The sequence below is a fragment of the Dreissena polymorpha genome, chromosome 14 (genome assembly GCF_020536995.1).
Source record: "Dreissena polymorpha isolate Duluth1 chromosome 14, UMN_Dpol_1.0, whole genome shotgun sequence".
NCBI lineage: Eukaryota > Metazoa > Mollusca > Bivalvia > Myida > Dreissenidae > Dreissena > Dreissena polymorpha.
Window position 1 is genome coordinate 36459348 of NC_068368.1, and position 19159 is coordinate 36478506.

General features: G+C 36.4%; 1 protein-coding gene across 1 annotated transcript in view; it reads right to left on the reverse strand.

Annotated features, from left to right (window-relative positions):
- The window catches only part of LOC127857730 (endothelial zinc finger protein induced by tumor necrosis factor alpha-like), a 67134-nt gene that overhangs the window by 4551 nt on the left and 43424 nt on the right, over nt 1–19159 (reverse strand). Inside the window, exon 5 of the mRNA XM_052394386.1 lies at nt 113–421. Coding sequence (XP_052250346.1) covers nt 113–421 — 309 coding nt within the window. The remainder of the gene's footprint in view (nt 1–112; nt 422–19159) is intronic.

The window sequence follows — 19159 nt, forward strand, 5'->3', positions numbered from 1 at the left end:
GAGCCTGCTCTGGTCTACAAATGCTTTTTGGCAAAAGTGGCAAACAAATGGACAGCGCACTCATGACGATTCAAATCCGACAAATCTCGCTCTTTCTTTGCACAGAACCTACATATGTAGAACACAATTTTGTTGTCCATTCGATGACACAGGGCTCCACCACATGCAGGACATGCCAGAACAAACTCATCGCCCTGGCTTCTCATCACATGGGACAGACTGAGCGAACATTTCTTGCATTGAATCTCAATGTCGCCAAAATGATTAAGGACGTTCAACTGCATGGGTGTCTGCTGGGCAGAAACACTGGTCCTCTTGCCCCGCCTGGGTGACCACGTGGGGAAAGCCATCTCGGAATAGCAATGGGTTGCGTAGGTCTCGTTGCAGATGCCTTGCAGAAGATGTCTTTCGGTGCTTGTCACTGTAAAACACACGCATGAATTTAAAACATAATAATACATTTTCTATTCACACAATTTAAAGCTGCATAACTTTTACCTCGTATAATTGCAATATGCAGACTTTTATTGCAATACATTTTAAAATATGCACCATTGTTTACCAATATCCTTCCCTAAGATAGTGTTGCCCATTCCTTTAGATTCAACTGACCCCAAAAGTTTTGGAAATTACTCTGATAAAACTTATTTATTATGATAAATCAGTCACATATAATGCTGTTGCTTTTTGTTTAAACACAGACACATTTGATATTCTGTAACAATTTATTAAAAGGTTTTTTAAATGTCAATAATTAAAACAAGAGCTGTCAGAGGACAGCGCTCGACTATTTGAGTGCTTGACAGTATAACGTAAGCAATAATGGGGAAATGGTTCATATTCAATAATTTATTAGACGATCTTTCCAAAATAAAAAAAAGGAAAGAAAGAAAAAAAATTGGGGGGGGGGGGGTGGGGGTGGGGGGGGGGGGGGGGGGTGAGAGAAGGGTATAATGTGGGGTGTGGTAATTTATTAGATGATGTTTAAAAAAAAAACTTTTTGGGGGAGGGGGGTAGAGGGGGTAGGGGGAGAGAGGGGGGTATAATGTGGGGTTTGGTAATTTATAAGATGTTTTAAAAAAAAATGAGGGGGGGAGGTTGGGGGGGAGGGATTCTGGGTAGGGGAGTGGGGTATTGTTTGGGTGGAATCCATTGTGGTATTCAGGTAAGTGTTGTTTTGTCAAAGTAATAATAAAATGTGATCATAAGTAAAGAAGTTATGGCAATTTGTTCAATTATCTAAGTGTAAAAGGGGCCATAATTATGTCAAAATGCTTGATACAGTGGTCTGCTCTTGTTTATAGGTTGGGGTCATGTTGGTAAACGAGAATGCAACTTATAAAAGCAATGTCAAAGGATATAGGAAATATTTGGGATGGAACGCAAACTTTAACATAGATTTATCAATAATATGCATATTCTAAGTATAAAAGGGGCAATAATTATGACAAAATGCTTGATAGAGTTGTCTGCTCTTGTTTATAGGTTGGGGTGATGTTGGTAAACAAGTATGCAAAATATGAAAGCAATATGTCAAGGGACAATTAAAATAAATGGGGTAGTATGAAAACTTAAACTTTTGCTGCATATTCTAAGTGGAAAAAGGGCAAAAATTATAACAAAATGCTTAATAGAGTTGTCTGCTTTTGTTTATAGGTTGGGGTCATGTTGATAAAGAAGTATGCAAAATATGAAAGCAATATGTCAAGGGACAATGAAAATAATTGGGGTAGTACAAAAACTTTAACATTTGCACGCTAACGGAAACGCCGACGCTGGGGTGAGTAGGATAGCTCCACTATATATATTTCATATAAAATAGTCGAGCTAAAAAATCACTTGTAAACATTACATGTATGCTGATGACAATTAGTTAATCAGAATATGTACTTAATGATTTATATCAAAATTATTTTAAAATGTAGTGCTATCATATCAAAACTAAACAGATTGAAATGACAGATATGAACATTTGGGTTTGTAAGAGTGCTTTAGGTAAATTTATCTGAAACTGAAAAAATATCTGACCAGTATGTAAATTTGTTTTCCTTTGTTTTGTTGCAAAGACATTCAATATTAAGTCAAATATCTCATTTGTGTTGAAATTGATTTAATTTGGTACAAAAAGTTACTTAAACTCTTGAAAAGGGCAAATATACAGGAAAAAGGACTACCGTAAAAACCCAGTCATAAGTCTATCCGCTCATAAGTCGGGGGGTAAAAAATGAGACGAAAATCGGAGATTTTGAATATGTCCAAGTCATAAGTCGAGTCAGAAATTGTCCATTCACGAATTTCATAAACAGACGCCATTTAAAATGTACGGGAAGTTTTTATTCTATACATAGACCATGACGTCATTATAGCCCTGTGCGACATAGACATAGCAGACACGTGTATTTTGTACTTTGTGTAATATAATCAATACGATACATATTTAGGAAATCGAAAATGATATAAAAATATAGACAAGCAAATCATTATGATCCACATAAAAACAAAATCAACAACATAGGAAACCAAGACGTATATACATGTACATCGTAATTTACACAACAACGACATACGAAACACAAAACTTGCGTTCAGCAGCATTATTATTATTTGATTGCTCTGCATATTCTATCACGCGTATTTTAAACACATTGTCATTCGCATGGCGTTTGCGTTTTCCAGGCATTTTCACAAATCAAATGTGTTAGTCAAATTAATAAATTTTTATTATAAAGTTTGCACTAAATTGTCCACGCTAGTATTAATCCACAAACTTATAATCCGATGACACACTGTGATCACTGTAATCAAATCTTTGCACTTTTTATCTATCAAAACAATTGATTACTTCTTCGGTAAAACACGTTTTTATTACAATGATTGACATAACCAATAGACCGCTAACCCCACCTTTGTTCTACATAACAGTTTAAAAGGTGGAGCTATGCACGTGCTCAAACATAATTGGACGATAACCAGTTAATAACAAACTCGTGATTGGTTAAACATGTCGCTTCACAAATTAAAGGAATCTTATTTTATCGGCGAGAAGGGTGATGCTTTATGGCTTCTTGACAGGAAATGGCTCTCCTTTGATGACATCAAACTGTCAATTCACACGGGTTGCCAATTATCGCTCGACTTTAAAAATGACCTGATCTTTTGTTTACGCGTTCAGTGCCTCCGTAGCTTAGTGGATTAGGCGCTTGCGTTAAAATCCAGAGGTCCCTGGTTCGATCCCGGGTCAGGGCACATACATGCCAGTCATGTTTCAGCGGAATGCTGACTGACAAATAAAGGCTTAGCTCGGCATAAAGACGTGTTTGTTCAGTTATAAAGAACACCTGCTAACATGAAAACTTTGGATTAAATTATGAAAGTAAAAACAATGGAAATGTTGCAAACTGTGGTTATATTAATTGACAGATAAGTATCAGTTAAAAGACGACATTTCATGTGTCGTAAATCAATGAGTTTTTTGATACAACAACAACAACAACAATTGCAGCGGGGATCAATCTTCGTCGAATTTCATTAAATTTTTTCATGGTCGACCTCATAAGTCGATACTGTAATTTTAATCAAATTTATGAGGTAAAAAATCTCGACTTATGACTGGGTTTTTTACCATACATAGGTTTAAACAATTAACATAATTCTATAGGTCTTGTTCTGTTACCACTTGTTTTCGGTATTCCATTTGAAATCAATGATAAATAAGATATCCAAATTGTTCACTTCTTTTATTTGTATATTACACAGTAAGGTCTTTACACAAATAACATAAATAATTCTACATCTCCAAAACTTAAGAGTCCCTCATGAAGGAAGACAATTTATAAATGCAGTCATCAAGATGTGTGAAGTGACAAAACTGGCCCAGTCACTGCAGGGATATAAACTAACATATGAGTCATATTCTGAGAAAACTGGGCATAATGCATGTGGGTAAAGTGTCGTCCCAGATTAGCCTGTGCAGTCCGTACAGGCTAATCAGGGACGACACTTTACGCCTAACTGGATTTTCGTGTAAAAGACTTCCTTTAAACGAAAAATACCATAAAAGCAGAACTGTGCGGACTTCACAGGCTAATCTTGGACGACACTTTACACACATGCATTACGCCCAGTTTTCTCAGATTTTTTTTGATACAACAACAACAACAATTGCCGCGGGGATCAATCTTCGTCGAATTTCATTATTTTTTTTCATGGTCGACCTCGTAAGTCGATACTGTAATTTTAATCAAATTTTGGAGGTAAAAAATCTCGACTTATGACTGGGTTTTTACCGTACATAGGTTTAAACAATTAACATAATTCTATAGGTCTTGTTCTGTTACCACTTGTTTTCGGTATTCCATTTGCGACTCATTTTGACCTGACCAGCCAACACTTGATCTTAACATAGATTTTGTAAAAAAAGGACTTAGAAGTTTTCTCATGCATTTTAGGGGCAAAGCATAAACTTAAGGACCCAAAGGGCTTGAGGGACAATGCTTATTTATATCCCAGTTATTGTAATTTTTTAGTTAATTATATCCAAATACCCATTGTTGTTATTTATATCAGTTTATTTATATACAAATACATGTACAAATGTACCAGTTGTTATGACTTTTATTATTATTATGTTAACATGGTTCAAACAGAAATCTCAAACCTAAATTCAAGCACTTTTCAATGACTTTTCAAGGCCAAATTTTCATTTTCAAGGCCGAGAACCGTACGTTAGTTTCTTTTAAAAAATGCATTTTCAAGCCAGATTTACACAGAAAATATCATTAATTTGCTCAAACACATTAACTTACACATTAACCTACTTCCTATACATCTGTCCAAGTGACGTCACACTCCCCGCGCCTCATGTGCACAATCATGTGAGACTTGAGGGAGTTACTCTGCAGGAATCTTCTATCACACAGCCTGCAAGCATGAGGCTTATCACCCGTGTGGCGCATCATGTGGAGCTTCAAGTTCCAGCGCGACTTCAATACCTGCCCACACACTGTGCATGAGCACTGTTCGTTGCTATGGTTATTTAGGCTTTCCTCTGCATGGCTACGGTACTGTGATGGCGTATGATGATACCTCGCTGGCAGCGTGGTATGCCGAAAACCGACCGCTGAAAATGAAGAATGGCGTTCGCTGATTATCAGGTTTATGAATTGTATCTATGAAAGTTAGAATGATAATCATGCTTCACAATTTAGTGGAGCTCTGGGTAAATGGGGTTTAATGCATGTGTGTGAAGTGCCTCCCAGATTACATTGTGTAGGCCCCACAGATGAAACATTCTGCGTTTATGGGATTGTTCTTTTACAGAAAATCCCTTTTAAACAAGAGTCAAGTCTAGGCATGAAAGTGTTGTCCCTGATAGCCTGGGATGACACAACACACAAGCATTATGACCCATTTCCCCAGAGTGTGGCTTAATTCTTTTTATTTAACCCTTTGCATGCTGGGAAATTTGTCTTCTGCTAAAATGTTGTCTGCTGAATTTTTAAAATTAGCATTTTCTTCGATTTTTACTCAAAGAATACTATCATAATAGCAAACAGTTTGGATCCTGATGAGACGCCACGTGCTGTGGCGTCTCATCTGAATCCAAACTGTTTGCAAAGGCCTTCAAAATTCGGTTCCAGCACTGAAAGAGTTAAGAGACAACATTCAAGTTGATGTTCTTTGGAAGCAAAAAGGGCACATATCCAGATTACGGCTGGTAAGAACTTCTGACTACCAAGAGACAAAATATACAAGTCAAAATCAATCTCTGAAGGCATTCAGATTGTTGTAGTTCAGTCCACTGAATGAAAGCGAACATTTTGAATCAGGATGGCATTGGACCACACATTCTGCAAGCATACAAAAACCAGGTCTATTTCAAGTATATCATCATATTTATTCATATACAATACACGCTGTATTTTGTTTTCAAAATGTGTGTTTTTTACCAAATTTTTTGTGTGACCATATTTAAGTGTCTGTGGCATAATCTCCACACTGGTCGTTGGAAAAACTTAATTTTTAATTTATAGGAATAAAATCAACATGGATCACTGCAATTATCATGGGATATGTCAGCTGTATTCCAAACTGCTTCACTGCAATGGCTTCATATGGCACACGCTGTGTGTTTTCAGATGGTATTTTCTTCGGAAACCTTTCCCGCATACGTCACATTTAAACGGTTTCTCCCCTGTGTGTATCCTCCAGTGAGTCTCAAGATGGGACTGAAAGCGAACCTTCAGCCCGCACACTGGACATTGTATTCCCGGGCCACTGACCCCGACTAATGACTCGTGTTGCTTTTCATGAGTTCCCGATAGCATCTTGTTTTTTTCATTTGGGGAATAATCCAGTGTGTAACCTGTAATATAAATGAATTTTCTATGGTATCTTTGTCATATATGTATGTTCTCTTGGAAAGTGAATGTGATAAATGTTAATTACAAAGCGTTTTAAGTCCAAGTCCTTCTTTTTACAACTGTTTGATTTCAGCACAACTCTAGGGCAGGAAAAAAAACAATCCCACTTGCTTAAACCTTTCCGGATCAGAGGCAAAGTTAATAAGCGATGTGTTTGTGAAACACTATGTCTCCATATATTTAACCTTTGACCATGAAGGATGACCTTGACCTTTCACCACTCAAAATGTGCAGCTCCACGAGATACACATGCATGCCAAATATCAAGTTGCTATAAAAATTATTGCAAGTGTACATTGAATGAGCGATTTTGACCAATATATATTACCTTTGGCCTTGAAGGATGACCTTGACCTTTCACCATTCAAAATGTGTAGCTCCATGAGATACACATGCATGCCAAATATGAAGTTGCTATCTTCAATATTGCAAAAGTTATGGCAAATGTTTAAGTTTGACACAAACAAACAAAGCAACAAACCAACAATCCAACAGACAGGGAAAAAACCATATGTTCTCTACTATAGTGGTTCGGAAATAAAAAGGCTATGTGCAAACAGCAAATATACAGAACAGCCTGTAAATAACTCGCAGTCTGTTCAGGTTTTATGCTGTTTGCTGCTCATCCATATCTAAGGGTTGGACATAGAGACTTTAAAGCTTGAATCTAGTATGAATTGTATTTAGTTCAATGTCACTTTCTAAGGGACTACAAGTGCGTCAAAAAACGTATCTAAGGGTAAAGGGTTTACACCCACACAAATGGCTCACTCAACACACTTGTAAATATTTCCAGCGTCTCATTGACTACTACCAGTATATTTCTTTACCTGATGCATAAGTACAAGCCAACTTATTTAGTTCTGCTAAAACTTAAACAAGAGGGCCATGATGGCCCTGTATCGCTCCACTGTTTTTTATGCGAAAAAAGCGTGCAATGCGCATGGGTTGAAATGTACTCAAGCATGTCACTTTCTCTTTCTATCCCTTGTCCCACTGGGCGCTTAAAGTTGGAAGGGTGAGCATTTTTATATATAAATTTGGCCCCAGGGGCATAATTTGAACAAACTTGGTATAGAACTATAAAATGTCACTACATACCAAATTTGGTAGCCCTACGGTTATGGACAGGAAGATTTTTAAAGTTTGCACAAAAGAGGCTTTATAAGCATATGTTCAGTTTTGTGACCCCTGGGGCAGGGTCAAATTTGAGCCCAGGGGAATAATTTGAACAAATTTGGTAGAGGACTATTAGATGTCACTACATACCAAATTTGGTAGCCCTAGGCCCTAGGGTTATGGACAGAAAGATTGTTAAAGTTTGCACAAAATAGGCTTTATATAAGCATATGTTCATTTTTGTGACCCCCAGGGCCGGGTCAAATTTGACCCCAGGTGCATAATTTGAACAAATTTGGTAGAGGAACATTAGATGTCACTACATACCAAATTTGGTAGCCCTATGCCATACGGTTATGGACAGAAAGATTTTTAAACTTTGTACAAAATAGACCTCATTTAAGCGCATGTTCATTTTTGTGACCCCTCGGGCAGGGTCAAATTTAAACCCAGGGGCATCATTTGAAGTAGAGCACTATTAGATGTCACTACATACCGAATTTGCTAGCCCTAGGCCCTACGGTTATGGACAAGAAGATTTTTAAAGTTTGCACAAAATAGGCTTACTGTGAAACCATTATTATTTGTCTTCGACTGATGGACGAATTCAAGATCCTAACGAACAATCATGTCCCATATTTGAAACAAATAAGACTGAATTACCGTAGGCATGAGGTATTTAAATCCAGCGTAATCCACGCATATACACAGGGCTCGAAATAAACACTCGCACACTTGCAAAATGCGAGTAAAAAAAGATTGCAAGGTAAGTTATAAGCCACTAGTATTTTTTGCAAGTAAAGAAATAGTGAAACAAGAGCACCGCCTTGCGGGTGCAGACCGCTCATCTATTTTCTTTTTAAAGGTGAAGGGACTCTCATTTTCAATCACAAAGGAGGGAGGAGTGGAGTGAAGAGGGGTGTATAGTGTGGGGTTGTGGACATTTATTACATTATCTTCCAAAAAAGCGAAAAAAAAAAAAAAAAAAAAAAAAAAATCGGGGGGGGGGGGGGTATAGTGTGAGGGTGTGGTGATAATTTGTGAGATGATCTTTAAAAAAAAAAAAAAAAAAAAAAAAAAAAAAAAATCAAAAAAAAAATTTGGGGGGGGGGGGGTGGGGGGGTGGGGTGGGGGTATAGTGTGAGGGTGTGGTGGTCATTTGTGAGATGATCTTATAAAAAAAAAAAAAAAAAAAAAAAAATTAGGGGGGGGGGGGAGGGGGGGGAGGGGGGGGAGGGCACGGGGGATGGTTTGGGTGAAGTCTATTGTGGTATGTCAGGTAAGAGTAGTTTCATCAAAGTATCAATCAAATCTAATCATAAATAAAGAAGTTATGGCAATTTTAGCAAAATTTAATAATTTGACCTTGAGAGTCAAGGTCATTCAAAGGTCAAAGTAAAATTCAAGTTGCCAGGTACAGTAACCTCATGATAGCATGTAAGTATTTGAAGTTTGAAAGCAATAGCCTTGATACTTCGAGTGGATCGAAACACAAAATTTAACCATATATTAAAAGTTACTAAGTCAAAAAAGGGCCATAATTCCGTAACAATGACAACCAGAGTTATGCAACTTGTCCTTTTACTGTACCCTTATGATAGTTTGTGAGTGTTCCAAGTATGAAAGCAATATCTATGATACTTTAGGGGTAAAGTGACCAAAACATAAATCTTAACCAAATTTTCAATTTTCTAAGTATAAAGGGCCCATAATTCCGTCCAAATGCCAGTCAGAGTTACATAACTTTGCCTGCACCGTCCCCTTATGATAGTTCATAAATCTTGCAAGTATGAAAGCAATAGCTTTGATACTGTAGGAATAAAGTGGACCTAAACACAAAACTTAATCAAATTTTCAATTTTCTAAGTATAAAAAGGGCACATAATTCTGTCAAAATGCCAGTCAGAGTTACATTACTTTGCCTGCACAGTCCCCTTATGATAGTTAGTAAGTGTTGCAAGTATGAAAGCAATAGCTTTGATGCTTAAGGAATAAAATGGACCTAAACACAAAACTTAACCAAAATTGTCAATTTTCTAAGTATAAAAAGGGCACATAATTCTGTCAAAATGCATGCCAGAGTTATCTAACTTTGCCTGCCCAGTCCCCTCATGATAGTAAGTAAGTGTACCAAGTTTGAATGCAATAGCATTGATACTTACTGAGAAAAGTGGAACTAAACGCAAAACTTAACCAAAATTTGCAATTTTTTAAGTACAAAAAGGGCACATAATTCTGTCAAAATGCACGCCAGAGTTATCTAACTTTGCCTGCCTAGTCCCCTCATGATAGTAAGTAAGTGTACCAAGTTTGAATGCAATAGCATTGATACTTTCTGAGAAAAGTGGACCTAAACGCAAAACTTAACCGGACGCCGACGCCAACGCCAACGCCAACGCCAACGCCAACGCCGACGCCAAGGTGATGACAATAGCTCATAATTTTTTTTCAAAAAATAGATGAGCTAATAAAAAACGAGTTATATTGCTAAATGCTTTCGACGGCATTAACGCTAAACCGTAGGTCAATTTTTTTAACGTCCGAATACCCATATGCCGAAGCGCGCACCTTGTTTGTAGACTCGTATACGTATAGTACCGATACCCGGATGGTATTGATACAAAGAACATGAAACAGTCAACTATTCACACTAACAGGGGTGTGATTGAGGCAAAGTCAGAGGGGAAGAAAATTCTGTTGACTGATTTTGACTACGCGAATGGCGCGCATAACGCAATGACAAACATAAAAACAGACATTAAAATAATCAACTTTTTGAACTTCATAACAATATTTCTTTATAAAAACCTGTTAAACTTCACATTTAACATACTGAGGATGCCAAGTAAACAGTAAAGTAAGTATTTATTGTGGTCAATAGCAGCAGTTTTTCAATGTATTGAATTACAGTTAATAGACTAAATATAAACAAACACACTTGAGTTTCTTCTGGTGTTAATGATGAATTAACTGAGTTAAATTAATATATTTAATTTGTTTACCTTTCAATATCTTGCATTTCACATCTTCACTCAGTTCAAAGTTCATTTAACTGAAGAGCGTGACAAACATAATAAAGCAGAATATGCATATGAATCTGATTATACACAGACCCACAGAAATATAAATCAAATCATGTTTGTCTATTTCCATGTTCGAACGATACTCTTCTTAATTGTTTTACTTCGCGAGTAGACTAAATTCAAATTTGCAAACACTGGTTTCCGTGACACAAATTCAGTGGGCACATTTCTTAACAAAATATGTGTTGCTTGTATCTAAAACGTAGTCTTTTTTTTGACAAAAACATTTCATTATTCCTATCAGACTAGGTGATGTCAGTCGTTTATTCGATTGCTATTTGTTATTTCAATAATCTTAATTTTCTCTTCACAACGGCGCCATTTGCAAACAAATCAGCTGAGCGCATTTTAAGAACACGATTTCAATTGGGAAACGACAGCCAATTATATGGCTCGTTTTAAAAATGCTTAGGCAGAATCTACCAGTGTAAAATGCGGAGAGATTTCGCGGGCCGCGGATATTTTGGGCCGCTTATGAAATACGTCCGCGGAATCGGTGTTAGCCCCTCTCCCCCACATTTTTTAAAACGAATTTATGCAAATCTCAGAAGTGACATCCGGGACAACCCGGAAAAATTACACCCCTGACTAAAGTAAAATCCGGTTTTGACATAAAGGGGTGTACATTATACGGTGTACTGACAACTGACATTTCCTGTAAAACGCGAATGCAATAAGGCTGTATTGAATGCATCGAATGCAACCGCGTATTACATGTTTTACAATCATTACAAACAAATCGGACGTTTTTTTTCAAAACCAGAAATGGACGAATTTAAGTGCTGACGAAATAGTCATTTTTTTAAAAAGGACGAAATTTCGTGCTGATGAAAATAAATGGTTTCACAGTATTATAAGCTTTGTTCATTTTTGTGACCCCCAGGGGCAGGGGCAAATTTGACCCCAGGGGCATAATTTGAACAAATTTGGTAGAGGATAGATGTCACTGCATACCAAATTTGGTAGCCCTATGCCATACGGTCATGGACAAGTAGATTTTTAAAGTTTGCACAAAATAGGCCTCATTTATGTGTATGTTCATTTTTGTTACCCCCGGGGCAGGGTCAAATTTAACCCCAGGGGAGTATTTGAACAAACTAGGTAGAGAACTATAAGATGTCACTACATACTGAATTTGGTAGCCCTAGGCCCTACGGTTATGGACAGAAAGATTTTTAAAGTTGGCACAAAATAGGCTTTATATAAGCATGTTCATTTTTGTGACCCCCAAGGCAGGGTCAAGTTTGACCCCAGGGGCATTATTTGAACAAATTTGGTAGAGGACTATTAGATGTCTCTTCATACCAAATTTGATAGCCCTAGGCCCAATGGTTATGAAGGAGATTTTGAAAGTTTTCACAAAATAGGCCTTATATAAGCAAATTTTCAATTTTGTGACCCCCGGGGCAGGGTCAAATTTGACCCCAGGGGCATAATATGAACAAATTTGAAAGAGGTTCACCCCAGGAACATTTGTGAGAAGTTTTATCAGAATTGGACTTGCAGTTAAGGTGAAGAAGATGTTTAAAGAAAAAGTTAACGCACAGACGCACGCACGCACGAAGGACACAGGACCATGACATAAGCCCCGCTGGCCTCTGGCCAGTGGAGCTAAAAATCATTTGTACTTTGGCAAAAACATTGAGGTACTTTCCTTCAATCAGTAACAGATGTCAGTTGTAAATTATACTCAATAATAAAACAGTATTTTCATGGGTAAGCTTAACAATGAAATCTATTGTTTAAAATAACAGTAATGACACATTTTATCAAGCCTATGACAGTTTTCAACATTTACAGATGCAACATATATTTGGATTAAAAATAAAAACGCACTTTAAGAACATGACAAGTATAAACAAGACTTGGTCATTGTAGGATAAGAAAATGTATAACTTGAAGTAAATAACATAAAAATAACAAATAATACATTATAATGCTGAATGAGTTCCCTTGTCAACAAAATAGCAAAATATCTCAATGATAACTCACAAACTACTGCAAGTCATCACAACACACAGGAAACACTTCCAAATTTCAAACTTGGGGTAAAACTGTTTATTAATGTACAAGCAAACGCAACATTTTTGGTACATTAAACACAAGCTAGTTTTTCTATCACCATAACTTTACTTATCGTTCCATTTGACAGGTGCTCATATGCATGGTCATGTGACCTCTGAGATTGTTTTTCTGCGCAAATCCCTTGTGGCACACTGTGCACACATACGGTTTTTCACCAGTATGTATTCGGTAGTGGATCACTAAATGTGCGTTGCAACCAAAAACACGCTGGCATACATCGCACTGTCGTTCTGAACCCTTCATATCTTCCGCGCATTTATTAGTCACTGAGACCAGTTTTGAATTGTTTGAACCTGTCAAAGGACTTACAGGTTTACAACCTGAAACACCCATAGACGAAATGCCACGAACATAAGACGACTGTTTTATACTCTGCATCTTGTGGTATTTTGGATGGTTCACATCCGCAACCACAGACATATTGCTATATGTCGCTGACATGAAGTCATGCCCGCCAACTGCGTGATGATTCTGCCCACTATAGAGGTCTTCACCATCAAGGAATCTTCCATCAAATTCTAGCAAATCTGAAAGTGATAAATGCAGGAATTAGTTTTACACCTTCTACAGTCTTCTCTGCTCTGCTGCTGCCATTCAAACCTTAATATTACATGCACACATCAATATTACATACACTCATCAATATTACATGCATACATTAAACAAAAATGTTATACAAAGCAGTGCAAATGAATCGAATGTGAATAATAAAAAACCTCAAGCCCAACAAGCTGACTTATCAGCATAAATCTGAAAACAAGTCCAACAAACATGTTGACTATTTTTTGTCATACTGTGAAACATGAAAATATATGCAATATATTATGTTCTGGCCTGGACTTAAATCCCATACATTTTACATAAACTGGAAATGTGACTACAATATAAATGTATCTCCAGGACCGGTCAAACACAATATTTGTTTGGACAATTGCACAGATACGGGTTACATGTAACACTTCTAAGGCATCTATACCATTCTTCAAATTTTGCAGTAAAAAAGTCAACAAACCTTTTTCGTAGTTTCTTAGCCTACATGTTGTTGCAAACTTCTGGTATTATGCAGTTCAAACACAAACAAGTTTCTCCACCATTTTGTTGTAACTTAATTCATCATTTGAGTAGGTCATTAACAATTCTTTTTTATTTCAAACTGCAAACTTAACTTGCATGTTTTTAAGGGAGAAATTTGTGTACATATGTTTGTACAATGCAACATAATCCTGAAATTGTGAGAAGTTTACCTTGTGTAGCCTATCCTGTATATAGCATATATCTTACAATAGATTAATGTAATGTAGTACAAAGAACCACATTTCCATATATTGATATAACTTAATTAAACACATGTGCACACTACAGCTCAACTTTCACTGAATTTTGCTACATGTACATTATAATATTCAGCGATTTTTTCCTTCTGTATAAAGTAACAGAAAACGGCACTTTCCCAATTAGGAGAAAACTACATATTTCCCAATGACTGTAAAAAAAATCCAAATTGGTTTCCAAAAAATATTTTTATTTTTTATTTTTTAAATAACATACAGGGCTCAACATTAACCTTAAAACCAACTTGCCATACCGGGCAAGTAATTCGAAAATCTACTTGCCCTGAACGTAAAGCCTCTTGCCCAAACATGAACTATCACATTAACTGTAAACCTCATATTTTTAAACAAAGATCAAAATGATACACCACAAAAACCTTTTTATGTTTGCACATCTTATAACAAAATTATTACAGCAAAAAGTCTAATTAAAGTCTAAATTAAATGCTCTTTGTTTTTTTTTGCACTTGCCCGGGCGGACAATTAGATTAAAAAATAACTTGCCCGGACCCAACTTTTACTTTCCAGGAGCAATAGGACAACCGTTAATGTTGAGCCCTGACATAAAGTTAGTTTCCTTTCGCAGCTAGCTATGACTTGAATGTGAATATAGCATTGACAACTTGACAACACTTAGTTATTAATTTTAAAGTATTTGTAAGCAAAAAATTAAATACACCAATTTCCCAATATTAAGATTTTAAGACGCAAATAATCCCAACTTCAGGTTTTTCGGGCATATTTTTCCCAATTTGGCTGGTACCGGTACTTTTCCCCAATTAGTAAAAACAAATCGTTGAATATTATAATGATAATCATAAAATGAGTGTTAGTGGGACTAATGACCTATGATAACATGAATGAGCATATACATTTATAATATATATAATATATAAGTAGCCCAAGGTTCTGTATCTAATTCTATACAAAAATCTTGGGACGTAGGGTATTATTAACGCTGTTCGATAAACTGCATCAAGTAAAGCCTCAATTTGTAAATCATTTGCTGTAGACAGTACAGTAGATTCCGCTTAATTGACTAGCCCATTTGTCGCTTCCGAATATTCAATTATCCGGAGTATTCAATTATACAGAATCAGTTATATTTCCAATGTTATCGCTGTTTATATATACATGTGTGTATGTTTTTTAACCTATTTCAAAGCTATATAGTTAAATACGTTGCTAAATAAACTTGTTTTATTCAATAAACGCATAGAAAAGCACAGATACTGTTTTGACTGTACAGGCACATATATAATTATTCATACTTCTATTATGCATATACATCAACACAAATTGTTATTTTTTCTCGCCGTGTAGTTTCTTGAAGATTTTCGCATTTACCATCTAGATACAAAATTTAACCACCCAGTAGAGGGCTTGAACTCGGGTTTGTCCAGCGTCTTTGCCAAGGCACAGGCCTTTTCTTGGAGAACAGGCCCAGACACTGCTTTCACATCAGCTGCTTTCCCAGACTGATGACGTTCTCGTGTTGCATTAGCGATGGCCTCATATCCCGCCATTATGTCAGCTCGATAGGTGGATATACGAGACACGTGACTTTGGGAGCATCCCATCTTCTTCGCTATTTGTGTCTGATGCATTTTCTGATCCAGCAGTTTGATGACTTCATATTTGTCAGCAAGGCTGAGAGTGTTGCGTTTTCGTTTGTTCGACATCATGTTAAGATATGATTTACTGAGACGCAGTTGTGTAGGTTTATATACACCAACTGAAAATATAGCGTCACATTCCATCACCTATTGCAAACTGTCAAGTTATACACGTCAACAGTTTGTTTCTAATCGGCAACAAACTTTTTAATTGCTTCTAATCGGCAACAAACTGTTGAAGTGAGTTACTCGCCAGTTTGCATTCGAAAGTTTGCGCCTGTGTTTTGCGTCAGTTTTAACCGGAGACTCCAGTGTTTGTATTGTACTTGGCCTGCATACTACACCTGTAAGTCACATGACACTTGACAGATGCTGCATACATGCATGGTGTGAAATGAAAGCAAAGGCAGTCAATGGAGTGTGTCTGTCAAAATCGTTGATACGTTGCGTATCCTTGGAGATTTATGAGATTCTATGCTGGATTATAGTGTAAAATAGATAATTGGCTTTACAATTATCCGGAATACGCCATATTTCCTATCAGATTAGGCGATGTTTTTACAATAGGAAGAGATGCAAATGGTTTGGTCTTTTCAATTTCTATTCTTATAACCGGATTATTTGATTATTCCATATTCAATTAAGTGGAATCTACTGTATTGGAAAAAACCTTGTTTGGACAAAAATGGTAATAATTCTGTCACTATATCTTTACACCTTTGCAATACATAAATAATAAATATATATAACAAACAGTAACAAAAATAGAATCAAACAGTAACTTAATGATTGAAGACAAAGCATAAAGCGTAAAACTAAGTACTGTAAAATCATATGAATTCATTTGCATGATATTTTGTGGTTTAGAAAAAATCATGCATGAAGTTGTAAATTTTCGTTATGGGGGAAAAATTTGCATCATTCATTTTCCGATCTGTTTGTGGAAAGCGGAAAATTTGTGGATGAGTACATATCAACTCCCAAAATCAACCAAAATTAATGTCCCAGAATAATACAGATTTTACAGTATATAGAATACCATTTAAAGGTGAATATATATATAATACATTTATATTTAATTTAGAAATATTAGACTATGAATTTTGGAGAAAATTGTATGTGCAGTGACAGCACGGTACAGTTTCTCTAAAGTTCATTACAGAAGCAGTGCACAAGAAATTTGTCCAAGTTGTGGATTTTGGTCTCTGGAGTGACTACAAACTGGTCGAATTAAAGAGATGAATTGTACATGTTTCAGGACTGTGTAGGTAATTAAATTGATGAAATAAACTTGTAAAGAAACTAAACTTTTGTTGAGAGCAAAGTACTTCAATAGCACCAAATGTTCATCATACAACTTAACACAGGATGAAACCTAATTAAATTGCTTTTAATAAAAACTATGCAATAATTATCCCCACGTTTTTCGGAGGAAAAGTGGTAATATTGTTGTGATGTGCGTCTGTCTGTCTGTCCGTCCTGGCCACCTGCTCCTCCTACACTAGTCTATTAGCACTAGAAACTTGAAACTTACATACATGGTAGCTATAAGCATATGTGCGACGGTGACAGTGACAGAATTTTGATCTGACCCCTGGGTCAAAATTTATGGGGATTGGGGCGGGACCGGGTCAGAGATTTTCACTCATTTTTTTATGTTATTTTACATTAACTTCTTCATTTCTGCACCAATTTACTTCAAATTGATACTGAGCCTCTCTGATGACAATACGGTCAATCTCAACTATGCATGGCCCCATTACCAACCCTGGGGCGCCCCGCCCACATAGGCAACGCCCACCCAAAATTGCCTTTTACTATAATTCTTCATTTCTACACCGATTCACTTCAAATTGATACTGAACCTCTCTTATGACAATACAGTCAATCTCAGCTATGCATGGCCCCATTACCAACCCTGGGGCGCCCTGCCCACATAGGCCATGCCCACAAAGGCCACGCCCTCCTAAAATTGCCTTTTACTATAATTTCTTCATTTTTTCACCGATTCACTTCAAATTGATACTGAACCTCTCTTATGACAATACAGTTAATCTCAGCTATGCATGGCCCCATTACCAACCCTGGGGCGCCCCGCCTATATAGGCCACGCCCACCTAAAATTGCCTTTTACTATAATTTCTTCATTTCTACACCGATTCACTTCAAATTGATACTGAACCTCTTTTACAAGTATGACAAAACAGTCAATCTCAACTATGCATGGCCCCATTACCAACCCTGGGGCGCCCCTGGGTCAAACATGCGGCGTGGGGATACGCGTCAGCCTCTGCGGCGCCATTTCTTGTATTAAACTTATTTCTAATATGAGTATGTATTTAAGATAAATTTAAAAACCCTTGGCATTTTCCATGAAGCAGATGTCAAACCATTAAAACTGATAAATATCCCTTTGACTCTAAGGTGTTGTTGTAATCTAGACTGCAATAGAAAGTAAAACATAATCAATACCAGTGTTTTTTTTTATGGCAATTTCGGGGCCGATATTCGGCCCCATTCCCCTCTAAAAATAGATTATATTTTCCCCCATTTTTTTTTTTTTAAAAATCCCCTCCAAAAGTAAAATAAAAAATAAAAAAATAAAATGTTTTTTCTTTTGGAAAAAAATGCCTCATGAAAGATATCATATATATCAAATTCATTTTATAAACATCTAACAAGGTATATAACTATAATTAATATGATTTTTTATTATTATAAAGAGTTATATTAAATTAGGTTTACCCAAATCAGTGGACTGCATGAATTATTTTTTTAGATGTATCTATATTGTGTCAATATTTGTTGATAAAAACATTCCAATTTGGCCCATTTTATTGATAAAAAATGCTCAGGGCCCTCACACTACTTTGGGGGAAGGGGTCCGCAGCCCTTAGGAGGGGGAATTTTCGCGGCGTTTCCCTTTTTGGGGGATTTTTTTACTTACTCTCTCATTATTTCATTTGTACATGTTTGCACTATATTCATTGCATATTTCATAATTTAGTATGTTTGAAAAGATTAAATTGAAATAGATTTGAGATATAATAACCATGAGACACATCTTTCTATTTAAAAAAAAAAAAAAAAAAATTTTTTTTTTTTTTTTTTTTTTAGGGGGAATTTTTCACACCAAAAGGGGAAAAAAGTATACTTTTCAGGTGGGGGACTGCCGCCGAAATACGGCGGCAGATTTGATAGATTGAGGGCCCTGAATGCTCAAATTTGCCATTTTATTGATTTAAAAAATCCCAATTAGACTCTACTTGGCTTGGAAAACTGATACTGTGCATGATGGCTGAACTGACTGAAACTAATGTTGAACAAATCATTGATATATATTTAAGAAAAAGAACAGAGACATTCAGCTGTTAATATAACATTCATACATACATGTGTATTCATATAATAAATATCATTACATATAAAAGAATGACTTCTTAATTTTCCCCTTTTCCAAAAAAACGACGCGTTTTTCCCCTTTGGACGGGCCCCGCCACCAT